The 12,965-nt window shown below is 47.7% G+C and overlaps 1 protein-coding gene across 6 annotated transcripts in view; it reads left to right on the forward strand.

Moving 5' to 3' along the window:
• Window positions 1-12,965, forward strand: part of ADCK1 (aarF domain containing kinase 1) — a 128,422-nt gene that overhangs the window by 21,852 nt on the left and 93,605 nt on the right. For all 6 annotated transcript variants that reach the window (XM_081510581.1, XM_081510584.1, XM_081510585.1 and 3 more), the window contains exon 3: window positions 2,006-2,089. In XM_081510581.1, coding sequence (XP_081366707.1) covers window positions 2,006-2,089 — 84 coding nt within the window. The remainder of the gene's footprint in view (window positions 1-2,005; window positions 2,090-12,965) is intronic.

A 12,965-nucleotide genomic window follows, 5' to 3' on the forward strand; every position in this document is an offset into this window, starting at 1 on the left:
CAAGTGTCTTTTAATTTCATGGCTGCAGTCACCATCTGCAGTGATTTTTGGAGCCCAAGAAAATAAAATCTTGGGCTCCAAAAAAAATTGCTTCCATTTTTTCCCCTTCTCTTTGCCATTAAGTGATGGGACCAGATGTCATGATCTTCAATTTTTGAATGTTGAGCTTTAAGCCAGCTCTTTCACTCTCCTCTTTGACCCTCATCAATAGGCTCTTTAGTTCCTTTTCACTTTCTGCCATTAGACTGCTATCATCTGCATATCTGAGGTTGTTATTTCTCCTTTCGATCTTGATTCCAGTTTGGAATTCATCCAGAATTTTGCATGATGTACTCTGCTTATAAGTTAAATAAACAGGTGACAATATACAGCCTTGACTTACTCCTTTCCCAATTTTGAACCAATCAGTTGTTCCATGTCTGGTTCTAACTGTTGCTTCTTGACCTGCATACAGGATTCTCAGGAGACAATATGGTGGTCTGGTATTCCATCTCTTTAAGAATTTTCCACAATTTGTTGTGATCCACAGAGTCAAAGGCTTAAGCATAGTCACTGAAGCAGAAATAGATGTTTTTTTGAAACTACTTTGCTTTCTCTATGATCCAGTGGATGTTGGCAATTTGACCTCTGGTTCCTCTCAGTTCAGTTCAGTTCAGTCGCTCAGTCGTATCCGACTCTTTGCGACCCCATGAATCACAGCACACCAGGCCTCCCTGTCCATCACCAACTCCCGGAGTCCACCCAACCCCATGTCCATCGAGTTGGTGATGCCATCCAACCATCTCATCCTCTGTCGTCCCCTTCTCCTCCTGCCCCCAATCCTTCCCAGCATTAGGGTCTTTTCCAATGAGTCAACTCTTTGCATGAGGTGGCCAAAGTATTGGAGTTTCAGCTTCAACATCAGTCCTTCCAATGAACACCCAGGACTGATCTCCTTTAGGATGGACTGGTTGGATCTCCTTGCAGTCCAAGGGACTTCAAGAGTCTTCTCTACCATTTCTAAATCCAGCTTGTATATCTGGAAGTTCTCCGTTAGTGTACTGCTAAAGTCTAGCTTGAAAGATTTTGAGGATTACTGTGTGAGTATGTGAAATGAGAGCAATTGTACGGTAGTTCGAACAATTCTTTGGCATTGCTCTTCTTTGGGAGTGAAATAAAAACTGAGCTTTTCCAGTCCTGTGGCCACTGCTGAGTTTTCCAAATTTTCTGGCATATTGAGTGCAGCACTTCCACAGCATCATCTTTTAGAATTTGAAATAACTCAGTTGGAATTCCATCCCCTCCACTAGCTTTGTTCATAGTAATGCTTCCTAAAGCCCACTTGATTTCACACTCCAGTATGTCTGGCTCTAGGTGAGTGACCACATCATTGAGTTTATTCTCTGTATCTGTGAGTCTCCTTCTTTTTTATATTCCCTAGCTTGTTGTATTTTTTAGATTCCACATATAAGTGATATCATTCAATATTTGTCTTTCTCTGTCTGACTTACTTCACTGAGCATAATGCAGGGCTCTGGTCTTAATTATCCTTGTGGACCACTCAGGCCAGGTCTTGCTAGTGGTTGGTATTCAGTAAGTATGGAATGGAATGAGCACTCACCTATGCACTTGGCTCTGTGAAAGATGCAGGGGATACAATGATGAATAGGAAGGACATGCCCTTGTGCTTATAGAACTTAATTTCTAGTGAAGTGGAGACTGTCCATATACAAGGAAACAAATTAGCAAGGTAACCTTGGATGGTGGTTTGTTATGATAAATATTTGGGAGTTCCTGGTGGGTGGGGGTCTCTTTAGATTGAGGGTCTCTGCAGGGGTGGTATCTGTGCAGAGCTTTGACTGACAGGGAGAAACGAGCCAGACAAGAATCTGGGGGCAGGGCCTCTAAGAGATGGGATTGCTTTTCTGGACATGCCACCTGTGTCAGGGGCCTGTAGATGCGGGCCTTGGATAGCAGAGTAATATTTGATGTCTGGTGCTAAGTCTTCCTCTTTCTTGGTTCACAGACAGCTGTGATCAGTTATGACTATCTTACATCCCTGAGGAGTGTCCCCTATGGCTCAGAGGAATACTTGCAGCTTCGATCCAAGGTAAGGACCTGTGGGACCCATCTGAGCCGGGCCAGATAAGTCCATAGGTGACGGCAAAGCCAGCAAGCTTCTGGTGTGCAGCTGGAGGTGGGCAGGGGACAGGCTGGGGATTGAGGCAGGTGGCTTGGGAGGAAGGAGGGGAGCTGTTTTAACGTCCAGGGGCTGGGCTGCCAGGCTGCCATGAGGCTGGACCCCCTGGTTCCAAGGTTATAAACTAAAAGGTGCTGTTGGGGAGGCTAGTGTGTGTTCCTGGGGAACGCAAGTGTCTGCGATGACTCAGGAGGGCAGAAGGCAAGCTGTCTCTGATAACTCAGCTGGCTTCCAAACTGCCTTGTCAGGCAAAACCCAATGGAAAGAGGTTAATTGCTTTCCTGTCCTCTGAAGGCCACCCCTGCTCTAGGCCTCTGAGTGGCGCTGTTGACCACACACTCCATTCTCATTTGGAAGATAGTAGTTGATTTTGGTGCTCTGCCTACATGTCCCAGAGAGTTGGGGGGATTAAGCAACAGGGCACTTGTGTGGGATGTAAGTTGAGTTTGGGGTCAAGTATAGATATCTTTGGATACCTGGGGGTGGCACAGTGGTAAAGAATCCTCCTGCCAGTGCAGGAGACACAAGAGATGCAGGTCTGATCCCTGGGTGGGAAGATCTCCTGGAGGAGGACGTGGCAACCCACTCTAGTATTCTTGCCTGGAGAATCCCATGGACAGAGAGCCTAGTGGATTAGAGCGTAGAGAGTTTCAGAGTCAGATATGACTGAATGACTGAACACGATAGATATCTTCGGTTCTTCCAGAGAGAGGTATGTGATAGACAGAAAGAGGTGTGTGGTAGATCTGTGTATCTTTGCTCAGCCTGGAAGGCCCTCTGCCCCTCAGAAAATTCCTCATCATCCTTCAGGACTCAGCGCAGACACCTTGCCTCTGTGATGCTTTCCTCCTCAGTCATCCTAGCCAGCTGGAATAATTGCCTTTAAAATTTTTATTTAAACTTTTCATTATGAAAATTTCAACCATCCACAAGGGTAAAGTAGTATGAACCCCTATGGAACTGTTAATCCAGCTTCAGAAGTTGTCCAGCATTTTGCCAGTCTTGTTTTATCTACTGTCCCTTTTATTCATTCCTTCATTTACTTCATTCATTTTTTACTATTTTTTGCTGAGATACTTAAAAACAAATCTCCAGCATCATATTATTTGTAAAAACTTCAGTATCTATCTGTAATAGATAAGGACCTTAAAAAACACCTTAACTACAGGACCATGATCATTCAGTCACTCAGTCGTGTCCAACTCTTTGCGACCCCATGGACTGCAGCATGCCAGGCCTCCCTGTCCATCACCAACTCCTGGAGGCTACTTGAACTCATGTCCATTGTGTTGGTGATGCCATCCAACCATCTCATCCTCGGTCGTCCCCTTCTCCTTTCACCTTCAATCTTTCCCAGCACCAGAATCTTTTCCAATGAGTCAGCTCTTTGCATCAGGTGGCCAGAGTATTGGAGTTTCAGCTTCAGCATCAGTCCTTCCAATGAATATTCAGGAGCGATTTCCTTTAGGATGGACTGGTTGGATCTCCTTGTTGTCCAAGGGACTTTCAAGAGACTTCTCCAACACCACAGTTCAAAAGCATTGATTCATTGGTGCTCAGCTTTCATCATACCTAACAAAATTGATGAACATTTCTTAATACCTCTAATAGCTAGTCCATATTCAAGTCTTCCTCGTTGTCCTCCAAAATTTCTTTTTCAAGTTGATTCAAACCTGTATCCACCCAAAGTGCATATATTATGTTTGATTGATGTTTTCTATATCTTTTCAAGTCTGGAATATTTTCCCTCCCTCCTTTTCTGAGAAGCTATTTGCTTGTTGAAGAAGCCAGATCATTTAGCCTGTGAAATTTCCCACATTCAGGATTTGGCTGATTGCATCCTCAAAGTGTCATTAAATGGGAAGAAAATTCAGTGGTACACAATTCAAAATATATAATATTTGAACATGCAAAATGATCCTCCTCTCCCTGTTGCTCAGGTACCCAATTTTCCTGCCTGGAGGTAATCATTGCTTCCTGGATATCTTTCTAGAAATAGCTTCCTATTTGGATTTAATCACTGTATCTTTGTTTCTGCCATACACGATAGGTGGTTATGTGTCTTTCTCTCTATTTAGACCATAAATTCCTTTAGATCAGGGACTGATCTTTTTTTTGCAGCTTCTACTTCTATCCACGAGGCCTGAAATTGAGTTAACATCTGTTTCAATGCCGGGCTGTAACCTGCTAGCTCCCTGCCTTGGGAGACGCCCCAGAAAGAGTAAGGTTTGTAGTCAGAAGACCTGAGGTTGTGCTTTAAGAAGGTCATTCAACCTTTTGGAGTGCAATGTTCCTTGTCTGTGGGCTACAGATGGCTGTGCCACTTAGTGAGGATTATATGGACAGGGTCTGAGCCAGTTTTTTATAAATGTAAATATAAAACAGGTTATCAAAAATAAATCAGATGTCTACTAGAAGGTATGTTCCGTGAGGACAGAGACTTGGTCTATGTTGTGTATCTTCACATCTGCGGCACCTATTACAGTATCCAGGACACAGCAGGTCCTAAATAAAGGTTTGTTGAATGAATGAAATGTTAGCTTTTATTGGAAGATCTCGAAGTCCTTGTCTCTGAGACTCAATGCCACCTGCTTTCCCTTACCCTGTTTTCTCCAACTAAACAGTGCTATAGGCCTTGGAACCCACCAGAGCCACATTCTACAGAGAAGTCTAGGCCATGGGAACAGGGGCAAGCCCTCTGCCTTGGGGAATCTGCAGAGCGGGCAGGGCAACGGGTGTCCTGAAGACAGTTGGCCTTCAGGTATAAGTCATCTGGAAAGCATTGAGGCTTCAGGTCAAGGAGAAGCTGGGGGGATGCAATAAGGGATGCTCAGCCTGGCAGTTGACAAGAGATCAGCAGCGTGTGGTGGCTGGCACCAGATAACAGGGTGCAGGCTGGACCCTGGGAGGTGTACCTGGGAAGGGGGAGCCGGGTGGCACGAAAGAGCACAACTAAATACCGCAGGAGTGTTTTCTTCCATTGGAACACTTATCTGTTCTGGTCTGCGAGACTGATAGAGAAGTGAGTGAAGGGGAAGACATAATTATCTCACCTGTCAAGCCAGCATCCTCAGGTCCCGGAGTGTGCGGGCGCCAGATGAGCTTGGCTGGCAGTGACTTTGGGAAGTACTTTCAAGGTTGGTGCTCAGCTGGTGGGGACCGCAGTGACTCAGCTCTGCATCAGGAGCAGGTGGGAACCAGGGTGGAGAAGTGTCTTCTAGAGCGCAGGGGCACTTTGCTAGGCAGTGAGGGCACAGGACGGGACCCAGATACCTTGGAGAACCAGGCTCCTGATGCCCCGAATGCTTATAAACAGAGACGGCGGATGTGAACTTGCTTGTGCATAAAGTACAAAGAGAGCTTCTCTGGTGGCTCAGTGGTAAAGAATCTGCCTGCCCATGCACGAGACGTGGGGTTCGATCCCTGGGTCGGGAAGATCCCCTGGAGAAGGAAATGCAGCCCACTCCAGTATTCTTGCCTGGGAAATCCCATGGACAGAGGAGCCTGGTGGGCTACAGTCCATGGGGTCCCAGAGAGTGGGACAAGACTTAGCGACTAAAACAACAGCAGCAGCAAAGCACAAAGAAGTCACTGCTGGTCCAGACCTCCAGACAGTGGGCTGGAGGAGGCAGCGCTGACTTGATTCTGACCAAGGGGTCTGGGTGTAGTGGAGAAATGTTAATTTTGCAGTGCAGGAATCATTCTTGTTTTAGGGAGCAGCATCTAAATTTTCCTTTGGGGAACCACCCCTATCTCATATATACATGCCATGAGGTTTGAGTGGGGTTCACCCCACGCTCAGGGTGGACATGTGACTTGGGCTGTCAGTGTAGTCCATCCCTCTGATTCCAGGATGGGTATCTAAGCCAGTTCTGGTTAGTGAGCATCAGTCAGCTCTAGAACTTTCAGGGGTGTCCCTCAGGGGACACTGTCTTTTCTGCTGGATTAGTTGAGAGTGTCAGATGTTGGCTTAGAGCTGCTGGCAGCCATCTTGCCATCATGAGGTGAAAGCCCATCGGTGAATGGAATCAGTATTGTAGAGAGATGTGTCATTTGAATCTTGAGATCTAGCTGGGCCTGATGCTAGATGACCACTGGACTTTTTATTTACTTATGCCAGGAAATTCTCTTTTTATTTCAGATGGTTTGAGTGTGGTTTCCTGTTCCTTGTGGCCTAATGAGTCCTGATATATTCTTGGGGACGCATACTGGATCTGTGTGTGTGTGTGTTTGGAGTGGGAAGAGCAGGAGAGTGAGAGGGATCAGATATGCCTTTTCCTTCCTGATCAGAGTCCTAATATTGGGAGGGGACCTTGATTGCTCTTGTGACTGAGAATCTTTTTAGCTGAATTCAATTTCTTGTTACGGAGCTGGTCACTGGGCTCCTGTGGTTTGCTTCCTGGGATATTTCAGGTCCTCAGTGTGTGTGTATCATGTTAATTACTATAGTTGTTAATAAATATTTGAGCTTAGGAGGTAGTGATATAAATATTCTTTTCCTCTTGGCCTGAAAAGCAGAACCAAGGAGACGCAGGACTCTGCCAAGTGGAGAACAGAAATGTCAGCTTTATTACTGATTAATGCTGGGTTGGAGCAGGTGGACTTTGCCTCTGAATTTGATAGACTTGCCTCCCCAGGTATAGATGAGGCAGGACAAGCCTCTCAAGTGAGGTCCTGCCTTTTAGGACAGGGAAGGGATGGTGGACCCAGTTGCAGATCCCAAAAGGGAGGAGAGAGGAAGAGGTGAGCCAGACTCACTAATCCGGTTGATGATTGCTCCTTCCACGGGGAGGGTGAGAGAAGGGAGAGAGAGGTCAGGAGCCTTACACCTCTGGGGGGGCTCCCTCCAAGTGCTTGCCTGAAACTTGGGGACAGGAGGTTCACCTGCCACTCTTACCCTCGAAAGGGGAGGTAGCTGTAAATTTGCTGTAAGACCCTTTGGTGCTCATTAAACCCTGCCAACCTTAATACCTGACTTTGTTTAGGGACACAGGCTGCTTCGGGCTGGAATATGGGATGACCAGTTTCGGCATTACTGAACTCTACATTTTAGGGGGAGGAGTCATACTCTGTCAACCTTTAGAACTACGGCATATGGTGAGGTATTTGAGGGGAAAATAGACTCTACTTCTGACTAGTGGTTATTGGTCAGAGGAGCAGAACAAGTGTCTCAGGTAAGGCGATGGCTGTTTATACTCCATCCATTGAAAGACATCTTCAGCATCAGGCCGCTCAAGGCTCCAATGTACAGATGTGGGACTGGAGGCCCAGAGGCAGGCTGTGATTTCTTCAGGACCACACAGGTTTGTGGGCAGATTCTGGACTTGTGCTTGGACATCCAGATTTTGCCCATTTCCAGGTTCTTTGCCCTCTATACTTGATTGTCTCCCTTTTTATCCGCTTGCAACCTCGGGGAAAGCACCACGTTGGATAAAAAGTGGAGCCAAAGATGTCTGTGCGGCTTCTCCCCCGGTGCGAGCCCCGGGGCTGTGGCTCTGCCTGGGGTGGGCTTGGGAAACGGAGGAGGAGAGAGAAGGGCAATAGAGCTTTCTCCCTGGGATCCCTTTACTTATTTAGTCCACCAACCAAAGAGCTGTTAATTCAACAAATATTGGGAGGTTTGCATTCCCCAGCGGAGGGGAGTGTAGACCCTCCAGAGGAATCAGTAGATGCTAGCTCTTGGCTTTGGGAAAGGGTTTCAACTCTTGAGCTGCTGAACAACTGCTCGTTTTGAGGATAACCACATTCTCAGCTTTGGAGAAGGGAACGACTACCCACTCCAGTATTCTGGCCTGGAGAATTCCATGGGCTGTATAGTCCATGGGGTCGCAAAGAGTCAGACATGACTGAGCGACTTTCACTTCACTTCACATTCTCAGCTTAGTGAGGGTGTGATAATTCAATAAGCATTTTAAAGATCCTCTTGCTTTGCAAGGGGGACAGTGGCAGCATCTGGCTCTTTAGGAATATTCTCTGAAACTTGGGACTGTCCTGGCCAAACCAGTGCATGCCTTCACCATTCCACCTGTTATTTTAACTGGCGTTAACCGAGCCTGCTCTGTGCCAGGTGCTGTGTCAGGCTCAGGCTCAGAGGATGTAAAGGGAAATAAAGCTCAACCTTTGCCCTTCAGTTGCTCACAGCCTGGTGGTGGGGAGCAGGCGTGAAATCTCCAGTTGCAGAAGATCAATGTGTTTTCATTCTATCTCTGGCCCCGGACAGCAGCTAGCTCCTAGCCAAGAGGTTGGGGGCAGGAGCCCTGCATGGGAGGGGCTGCTAACCCAGCTGGGGCTGCGGGTACCTGCCTGGATGGCCTCCTCCACGGTTGCCTTTTCTAATGGTGCCACTGTTCCATGGCACTGTTCCATGGTGTCTGTCAACCTGGTGTGGATGCTTTTCAGTGAGTTTTCATGGACTCTGTCCCGCAGACTCCTTTTGCTGCTTTCGTTTGTCATCATGGAATATTTTGCCTCAGAGTGTGCTGCGCAGAGCGGGAGGGAAATTGAATCCTTGCCGTCTTGATGACTGGCTTTCTCCGAGTTTGTGATAATTTCTGCAGGAGCATGAGCTGCATTTAATTTGCTCTGGTTGGGTCATCTGAGGACCAGGCCTGTGGTGTAGGGAGACCAGAGTCTGCTATTGAATCTAGCACCTCCTTTTCAGTTTTCTGCATATGCAAATCTTTCTGAGTACTTGCAAACCTCCATGACTTTCTGCAGTGGCCCTGACCCCAGCCTCTTTCTGATTCAGAGAGAATTCCATAGCAGGAGGCTGTCGGGCCTTGGTGTGAGCTGCAGAAAGCCTTTTGGGGGTCCATTCCCATCAGTGGGGACCCTGGGGGAGAATGTGGCACGCTTTGTGCTTCCCCTGGAGATTGGGCCCACTGCGTGGCTGTTCTGTGGTTCCCAGGCAGACCATGCAAATGCCAAGTTGTCTTCTTGGTTGCCCTAAACTTCTCAGGGACTTGTGGACCATGGCCAAATACAGTACCCATTTTGCCATGTCTGCATGCCTCTTATCTTTTTAAAACGAGTGAAATATAGGACCTAAAAAAGGTATAAAATAATTTAGTGACCACCCTTACACTCTCTGCTCAATTTCAGAAGTGATACCTTACCCATACAATTGTAGACTCCTAAGTCCTTCTTCCCTGATTCCAGCCTCCCTTCTGTATGAGCAGCAGCAAGCATTGTCTTGAATTCACTGGTTATCATTCCCACTCATTTCTTTATACCCCACTATTCATGTATTGGTATGACCTTTTGCATTTTATTGACTCTTTTTTCCTTTGTTTGGTTTTGTTCTAAGCAAACATATCTGTGAAATCACAGATTTGATAGACTAGCTTTCTTTCTGTGGGTCTAATGCATATGCAAATAAGATTTATTTTTCTGGTGTTCTGGGTACCACCCAAAATCGCCTCTTGTACCACTTTTTTGCACACCATCACTGGTACCAGGTCACACTTGGGAAAACACAGGCTGCACCATCTGTAGCAGATGCTGGGCCAAACTCTGGCTTGCGCCCACTGTTGCCTCGGTCTTTCCCCTGCTGGGCTTGGCCGTTCTCTTTCTGGCTTTTCTCTCCCCCCAGCTCACCCTGTCTATCTGTTAGGGCTGCTTCGGGCTTGAAGCTGCTTGATGGGATGGTGTTTGTTCCTGCTGCTCAGAAGCAGTGATCTCTTTCCAAAGGCCACAACTGAAATGAAACAAAATAAGCCCTTGGCTTTCTGGTGATGGGAGGCCATTGCCTGCGCGAGGCATCTCTCCACTCTGATCAGCACGATTATCACCGTCAGCCAATTCCTCGTGTACAGTGTCTGCAGCTCCCTTGCCTACACGGGCTACCTTGATCCTCTGGGCTGGCTTCCTGCTGCTGCTCTCCAACTGCCCCTGCCCCCTGGTTCTGTGGGGGAGCTGGCAGAGGGCAGAGGGCCCTGCTCCCCAGAGATGGTGTTGTGCTGATGGGGCAGGAGCTAGAGAAACCCCAACTTCAGCCCGTCTTTGCTCATATCAGAGTCCATCCCAGATTAACCATGGCTGGGCTTCTCACTGCTGATTGCTTTTTCCACTGAAAACCTCCCTGCAGTTTCCTTTTTCACCTTGGACTGGATGCTTTCACTGTGACCAAACTGAAGAACTGGTGCTTTCAAACTGCGGTGCTGGTGAAGACTCTTGAGAGTCTCTTGGACAACAAGGAGATCAAACCAGTCAATCCTAGAGGAAATTAACCCTGAATAATCATTGGAAGGACTGATGCTGAAGCTGAAGCTCCAGTACTTTGGCCACTAATGTGAGGAGGTGGCTCATTGGAAAAGACCCTGATGCTGGGAAAGATTGAAGGCAGGAGGAGAAGGGGATGACAGAGGATAAGATGGTTGGATGGCATCACTGACTCAACGGACGTGAGTTTGAGCAAATTCCAGGAGATAGTGAAGGATGGGGAAGCCTGGCGTGCTGCAGTCCATGGGATCATAAAGAGCTGGACACAGCTGAGCGGCTGAACAACAACAATGGGGCAGGAGCTGGAGAAACCCCAGCGTCAGCCTCTCTTTCTTCGTCTCCGAGTCCATCCCAGACTAACCGTGGCTGGGCTTCTCACTGCTGATTGCTTTTTCCACTGAGAGTCTCCCTGCAGTTTCCTTTCTCACCCTGGATTGAGTGCTTTCGGTCTGACCAAGCTGTTTCTACCTCAACAGGGAAACGGGGTGAAGCTACTCAATGGGGGATTCGGCAAAAGCTAGACCTTCTTACCGCGAAGGTAGTTGAGTGCTGGACTGGGTAGTTTAGTACAGCTGTGAAATCGGCATCCAGAAGGACAGCTTCCTGGAAACAGCAGAGACTGTTGTGGAGCGGGGAATGTGACAGCTCACAGATGGTTCCTAACCTGGCAGATGATCAAAGGTACCTGGGGAGGCTTGAAAGTACAGACTCTTAGACCTTATAGTCTAGAATTTGTTTTTGCTGATTCTGGGCTGAGGCCTGGAGAACCCATTTTTTAAAATGGGTTCCCCAGGTGGCTTCTGATGCTAAGAGTAAGTGTTTACATCAACTGAACACCACAGGACAGGCATTGTGCCAAGAGCTCTCTCTGTGTTATAACTTCACAAGGACCCCGAGGTGGATCCTGTTGTTATCATCCCTCCTTTACAGATAGACAGACTGAAGCACAGATTAAGTGACTTGTCCAAGGCCCCACAGCTAGGAAGCAGGTATATTAGTTCCCTGTGATTGCCATGACAAATGGCCACAAACAAGGTGGCCAACAGAAATTCATTCTTTTACGGTTCTGGAGGCTGAGACTGTGAGGACAAGGTGCAGACAGGGCCAGTCCTGGGGGCTCCAGGGACACCCCCTTCCTGCTGCTGCTGCTGGTGGCTCCAGGCCTTCCTGTGGCTGCATCACTCCAGTCTCTGCTTCCGTCTTCTCTTTTCTTCTGAGGACACTTGTCATTGGACTTAAGGCCTACCTGGGCAATCCGGGAAGATCTCATTTCAAGATTCTGAACTTAATTACACCTACAAAGACCCTTTTGTCCACCGAACGTCACAATCACAAGCTCTGGGGCTTAGGACGTGGGCATATCTTTTGGGCGCCACCATTCAACCCCCTAAGAGGGTTTTTTTGTTTTTTAAGTTATTTATTTTGGCTGCACCAGGTCTTCACTGTGGCATTCCGGATCTTTCGTTGTAGCATGCAGACTCCTTAGTTGTGGTGTGCGGGATCTAACTTCTCAGCCAGGAATCAAACCCGGGCCCCCTGCATTGGCAGCGCAGACTCTTAGCTACTGGGGTACCAGGGAAGTCCTCAGTGTAGGGTCTTGAATTTAATCCCTGGCAATGTGGCTCCCAAGCCTGTGTCTCTAACCACTTGACTCCCCGGTGCTCTCTCCTATACCGGATGAGCTTCCAGGCTTCCTCTCAGCCAGCAGTCAAGGCGTGGGTGAACTTGCTGTTTCAGGGAGTTTGACAGTCCAGGGTTTTTCCCTCTGCCTCTCTCCCATCCTCCAAGTCCTCCATCGTTTCTCCTGAAACCCTCTGGGCTGTTCATCTCAGACTCTGAAATTCTCACACCTTGATGTGCTTGGGAGGCTTCAGGGGCCGAGGCCATGCTCACTCTGGCTTGGGCGAGATGCATTTTTCTTGCCTCAGTAGCCACGTCTCTCCAAAATGGGGATCGCTGGAATAGCAGGGGTAGATGGAAGGCCATAATACAGCTAATAAAGTTGATGGAAGGCGTTCTGCAGCTGTACGGGTGATGGAGGCGCTTGTTAACAACACTAATAATCTAATAGCCTGCTCTTGATTTCCTGCTTCTCACTGTCTTGGCCCCAAGCAGCTATTCTCTACCAAATTAAAATCCACTCAGCTCCCTTCCTGTTCCTGAATAAAACTACCCGCAAAGCTCTTGCCTGTTACAGCAAGACTTTTTAATAGACTTTTCCTTGTAGAACCATGAGACATATGTCCAATTAGCAGAATAACTTCGCTTAAATATACAAATAAACTGTTGACAGATAATGGCGGGACATATGTGAGGCTGATTGAAGCCCACATGCTTTGGGAATGGGGCACTGTCCTTCTTCCACTCCCAGTCTGTCTGCAGGCCTCTCCTGCCCTCCAATTTCTTGCTCTTGGGACACGTCTTTATGCTCCACCCTCTATAGGATGAAGAAGGCTGTCTCCATGCTGTACCCAGTCACAGCCCGAAGTCCCTGGGCCACTCGTCACTCATACAGTCAGTTGTGCAACAAACGTGTGGTTTTTTCTTTTTAGATTTTTAAAATTTG

This window comes from Giraffa tippelskirchi, chromosome 7, assembly GCF_054371585.1.
Source record: "Giraffa tippelskirchi isolate mGirTip1 chromosome 7, T2T-mGirTip1v1.2.pri, whole genome shotgun sequence".
Classification (NCBI taxonomy): Eukaryota; Metazoa; Chordata; class Mammalia; order Artiodactyla; family Giraffidae; genus Giraffa; species Giraffa tippelskirchi.